The sequence below is a fragment of the Wyeomyia smithii genome, chromosome 3 (genome assembly GCF_029784165.1).
Source record: "Wyeomyia smithii strain HCP4-BCI-WySm-NY-G18 chromosome 3, ASM2978416v1, whole genome shotgun sequence".
NCBI classification, from domain to species: Eukaryota; Metazoa; Arthropoda; class Insecta; order Diptera; family Culicidae; genus Wyeomyia; species Wyeomyia smithii.
In genome coordinates, this window is record NC_073696.1 from 61,888,930 (window position 1) to 61,894,955 (window position 6,026).

The following is a 6,026-nucleotide window of genomic DNA, read 5'->3' on the forward strand; positions in this document are numbered from 1 at the left end:
TTTCTTTTCACTGTTACTAAACAAACCTGGCATCACTGGCGAACCGACGTGATGACGGCGACGTCGGCGAAAAAATAAATCCCCCTTGTGCAAGTGCAAAAAGAAGTGCTCTCTTGTGTGCGCCGCGAACGGTTTTTGCGGTCGGTGGAAAAAGGTAGAAATTCATAACGATTTATTGTAATTTAGCGTTAATTTACTAGTTAAAATCATACATAATAGTTTTGAAAACTTTTAACGTGAGAAATCGTGCAATTTGCCGGGTAAAAGTTGAGTTCAAACCAAACCCGTGTGTTCAGTGAAAAATCGACATCTTGGTTTTTTGTGCGCCGTGCTTTTTATGAAATATGCGGAAAAGAAGTTTGAACGACTGATAATTTTTATTTTCCTTGTTCTGTAGAGTGTGTGGTGCAGGTGAGGAGAAGAGTTGTAGCAGGAGCGAATTCAGTCCGGAAAACAGCAGCTGGAGGGTAAAATGTCGGGAAATACTTGCTTTAAGTGCGACCGGCCGGGCCATTATGCTCGTGATTGCCAGAACGTCGGCGGAGGTAGTAGTGGCGGTCGTCCAGGTGGCCCTCGTGGAGACCGGCGTGAATTCGGTGGCGGAGGCCGACGTGAGAAGTGCTACAAATGCAACCAAATGGGACACTTCGCACGCGATTGCAAGGAGGACCTGGATCGTTGCTATAGATGTAACGGTAAGTCCCGCTGAATGTATAACCTGCGGTTTTTTTTTCACACATGGGTTCATGATCAATGGCTATAACAATGCCAGCTCAGCATTTTGAAGCGATAGGGTGTACGAAAAATTACAGCACGTCATAATTAAATATTTCATAATAATTTGCTTTGCTGGTGTCGTTTGGAACTTCGCAATTTATATAAAATACCTCCGGCCAAAACGCAGCTAAAGGAAACAGTCCTCTCTATGAGATGTTGCATATCGCTGAAAGCGAATCATCGCAGATATATCAGGGTTGCCAGTTAACATGCGACACGTGAAACGAGAAAATTGTAAAAAGTTAACGATTTTTTTTGTAGGTTCTGTGCTCAGTCACACATGAAATCTTGTTCATACATAATGCAGAGTGGCGCAAAACTGAAAACTCAGAATTTATTTTTTGATCAAGGAATGTCTGGCAAAATATTTTCAACGACTCTGAGCTAAAACGGATTGTTTTCCAACATAAGGAGCCAATACGGAACATCTACTGATTGGTTCTATTTCCAATAGAATAAATTTGTCACTAAGATTTTAGGGTTGCGTTTATCTACGTTGCACTTTATGGTTCCTAATCGAGGAATTTTATTTTGAGAGCTTTTCGCTACTCTGGAGTCAGAAAATCATTTTTCGATCGGGAAATATTCAAGAAAACTTGAAAACAGTCCAGGATTTTTTTTAAACAAGCGATTGAACGCCTCACCTAAAATGAGTTTTCTTAGCGTAAAAAAGTATCTTCTGGTAGGTTTCATACTTAATAGAATATTGCTTCTATTGTAACGGTTCTTTTTTACAAAATTTGCAAAATTTATTGCACTGAATAACATCAAGTCTTCAGACTTTTTTGATTTTACCAAGATGTTAACTAAGATAACCTATAGAATCTTATTTCGGAAAATATAGTAATTAAATAAATCTAAAAACTTTTAATATCTGTAGAACGCTGGCCATGATACAAAAGAAATTAGGTATGTCACGATTTCGTATTTTATTCGAAAATATTTTTCATGGTGTACATCGTTTTGGTTTCGGATAGCTTTCATAATGTAGAATTTTGATGAAAACATGTTATTAAACATGAAAAGATGTCAATTTCTATCACAAAGTTAATCAGAATGGTAAATGACAAATTGAACAACAATTTCGTCATACCGCATGTAGTTGCTGTTACTGCTTATCACTTGCACAAAAATATGTTTCGTAATTTGCTTGTCCTTTTCATGTTAACTTGCAGGAAGCGGTCACATTGCGCGCGACTGCAGCCTATCGCCGGACGATTCGTGTTGTTACAATTGCAACCAAAGCGGTCATCTGGCCCGTAACTGTCCAGGAAAAAGCGACATGAACGTGTCTTGCTACAATTGCAACAAGAGTGGTCACATTTCACGAAACTGCCCTACAGGAGACAAGAGTTGCTATAGTTGCGGCAAAATTGGCCACTTGAGTCGTGACTGCACTGAGAATAAGGGTCGCGATTAGAAGTCGGGTTATGCGTCGTCGTGGTGTACCAGCAGCAGCAGCAGCATCAACAACAATAATAATAATAACCATATTCACAACAACAGCGGCAGCAATATCAACAGTAGCAACAGTTTAAACCACATCAATAACAATAACAGCAGCAGTGTGGTCGTATCCGGTAACAATTACTATCACCGGTTTCCACCTCCTACAACTCCCTCACAAACGACCACAACGCAGCAGGAGCAGCAGAAGCAAATCTTCGGTGGACTGAATCCGTTCCATCTGCAACATCAGCAGCATCCTTCGATTCATCAGCATCAGTCGATTCACCAGTTTACGTTTACCGAAAGTACGATCAAACCGATGGTCGACATTGGCCAGCAACAAACGATCGCATCAGCAGCCTACCTTCAACAACAAAAGTCGAGCTATTATAACAGCGCTTCATCACCGATTGGTGCTCATCTTGGACATTACAGCGCAACAGGCGCTGCAGTTTCGGGCACTGGTGCGGTGTCCAGTGTAATGGGAGGGGGAGGAGGTCATCCTGTAACTACAACGGCTGTCGCTGCAGCAGCCGCTGCTGCTGCTGCCACCCTTCACGCAAATAAACCGCGATTCAAATTATAATACTAAATGATGATTGAAAAAAAAAAACCTATACCTAAATGTTAATAATTCATGAATGAGCCAACACAAGGAAGAGGAAGCAAAAAATAGAACGATCGATAAGCAACTAGGAGTTATAAACGGTAAAAAGATTTAAATGATTCACTTTCACACAGATAAACAATCAAAACACTCATATAAGCATTTTACGCCATTGTTTTTTTTTTTCTTTTTCATGTTCTTAAGTGTACGAAGCAAAAGCATTGAAAAAATTTACACTTTCGTATGAAGAGCATAATAATAAAGAACCAAGGAAGGCGTAAGCAACCGTAACAAGGTTTAACTTTTGTTTATTTCTTTTTATTTTTACTTAACTATTATTAAGGTTGAGGGTAGCATTTCTGATGTAGAATCAGTTATAGAAGTGTCAATTCCCGTTATCAGTTTTACTTCTTTTTTTTTACACATGTGTTTGTGTTTCTAATGCCCCGCAAACGAAGGTGTCCAAAAATGGAAACATCTCTTACCACTAAGCGCAGAAATAAGTTATTAGAAACTTTGTTAGCAGTTTTGTTAGTCGGAACAGTAAATAGATCATCCGAATAAGTGGGTGTACCCGAGCAGAAAAACTCACCGGTTCGATTTTACTAATTTCAAAATCAGCGAACATCTAAGCGATTGCATCAGCCTTAGGTTTTCCATATATTACAAGTAATGGAACTCGAAGCAAATTGAAACAATATAGCATAAACGGATTGAGTACCATCGCTTCTTATAACGGTAGTTTTGCAAGCAGCGCGCTACTCCAAAGATGAAATCCGAGATAGCCTCTTTTTTGTCGATTTTAATACAACTTTCGTGCTACTCCTGACACTATTTTTGGAAACCTTTTGCTACTATTTCTTACTCAATAGCCGCGAGCGCTAAATGAAAGCATTTCGTTGAGGTTAATGCAAATGTGTTTTGGAACATTATTATCAGTTTGTTAGTTAATTTATTTATTTCATTCAGTTGAAAATTAGCTACCATAATCAACAAAAAATTTCAATCATAGTTGTGCTGCTAAATATAAAGTTCAACTCGAATCAACTTCGATTTGCTTTTGCACGCTTCCATCAGGATAGAACTAAACGTTTCAGATGGTATGGATCTCATTATTTTGGCATTCGTTTATGTCGCAAGCATTTTCCTCTAACTGCGCTTCAGCTTCCGTTTATTATCAATAGCAAGCTTCTCTGGAAGTTGATCTTGTCTTATCTCACTATAGAGTCGAGCGCGCTGAAAATGCCATTTATTGGAATAAAACAGTACACAATATTACAAAAAAGAATAGATTTTTGCGTATTAGTCTAAAAAACAATATTTACTAAATACAATTGATTGCAAATTATGAACCTTTAAACAAACAAAATCTATTAAAATAATGAAAAGAACAATTTTAGTGTCGATAAACGTCTATATATTGATGCAAAAAAAAATGTAATCGTACAAAAAGATTAGATGAAGCAGACCCAAAGTTGAACAGCAAGAAGGAAAGAAGCAACACCGAGAACCGAAGTAAGGAGAAACAAGATCTCACTTTTCCAGCTAACGAATTTCAGCAGGAGAAAGAAGAAAAGGGAAACGAATAGAAGAATACACACACGATTCACGCTATGTTATTCTTTTTTAAACTGTGATAACAGCCAAATCATAGAAGAGCAGACGAATAGGGAGAAATGACGAAGCAGAATTAACAAAACAAAATTCTACAGTACTGATGCGCGGAAGGAAGCCACATTTTGGGATAGTAGAGATTCCAAACAGACCCGCACCTCCATGGTATGTTTGCACTTTTTGATGGAGTGATGCCTAAAAAGATTTTTTTTAATATCAACTAGGCAACTTATAAAGCGAATTAATTCGGGAAATTAAAGGAAGTTTCGTTCGGTGGAAACTGTTTTCTTAGCCGTTCTCGCGTTTACAATACAAAACCGTTACACACCATACACGTATAAAGTGGGAAAAGCAGAAGCTGAGTTACTGAAACAATGAAGAAAACAATGCCGATGCCGGACAAGGTACGAAAATACTACGTGTTATCGTTTTATGATAACGTTGGCGCTCTATTCATTTATTTTTTACTTTTTATACATAACTCACACCGAACCGAAAGAAGGTAAAGGGGCTACTTACTGTAACTTTTAGAAATCAAAAAATCCCACGCAAACGAAGAAGAGAGATAGAGAGCAAAACCAACAAACAAAAGCAAAGAGTACCTTTAAAACAATTAATTTAGCAACAAAAATACAAGAATAATATTTTACACGTTTTCCGTGTGGTAACACACACACACACACAAAATATGAAATAATATGCAATTCACAAAGTTGGCAGAATGATGACGAGAGCGGGAGGCGCCGTAATGCGCGTTATTCTAATTCCTAAGTGCTCAAAAAGAGAACGACGAGAGACGAAACGAGATGGGAGATTTTTTCGGAGGTACTTACCAAATACTAAAACTAACGCAAATCAGCGAAAGCGAGAGAAGGCAATCTTCTCAAATCTCAGGAACCAAAGTTTTCTTTTACCAAGTGGCGCAGTAAGTCGCAAACTGGTGGAAGGACTGCGGCAAGACGAGAGCGGAGATAAAGTTAAACGAGCTGTAAAACACTCACACATACCCAACATACAAACAATAGCAAACATGATATTCCCTCAACACTTGGAAAGGCATAATTTTTCACCTACGGGTTAACACTAACACATTCAGAGAATAGCAAGAAACTACATCAACACAAATGTTCTTTTTTACCAATCTATGATGAGAGAAAAGTCAGTGTGTTACGATGGAGTAAATAAACAAATACTACCACATCCACACTAGATGCAAACAATGTTGAACAACAGCGAAAACCAGCACATAGAAAACAGTAGACAAATAGTAACAAAATTTAAACCCTGTATTCTAACTGCGATGGAAAAACGGAAGGAGTTGAAGGAAAAGGAGAGACTTTATAAAACCCTAAGGTAAAAAATGCGAAGACGGAGGAGTCGTAAATGTGCGAGATTCAAGTAACACACACAAACAGAGAAAATCGAAGAAGAAACTGCGAAAAATGTTAAATATCTAAAAGATTACAAACAATGCACTATTATTATTATTATCTTGATTATTATAAAATACTACAGACAAAAAAACTGAGAAACAATATCGAGAAGGACAAACTGCAAAAGTGACAAAAACCTACAAAAA

General features: G+C 37.9%; 1 protein-coding gene across 1 annotated transcript; it reads left to right on the forward strand.

Annotated features, from left to right (window-relative positions):
- Nucleotides 1-6,026, forward strand: LOC129726884 (CCHC-type zinc finger nucleic acid binding protein). Its single transcript, XM_055684086.1, has 3 exons — nucleotides 1-154; nucleotides 398-695; nucleotides 1,953-6,026. The coding sequence occupies exons 2-3, from the start codon at nucleotides 473-475 to the stop codon at nucleotides 2,195-2,197; spliced, it is 468 nt and encodes a 155-aa protein (XP_055540061.1). The 5' UTR covers nucleotides 1-154; nucleotides 398-472; the 3' UTR covers nucleotides 2,198-6,026.

Excerpts from the sequence above, each read along its gene's own strand:
- LOC129726884 (XM_055684086.1), top strand. The coding sequence starts at position 473 with ATGTCGGGAAATACTTGCTTTAAGTGCGACCGGCCGGGCCATTATGCT. Across the intron at positions 696-1,952 it reads TCGTTGCTATAGATGTAACG|GAAGCGGTCACATTGCGCGC; the intron begins GTAAGTCCCGCT and ends GTTAACTTGCAG.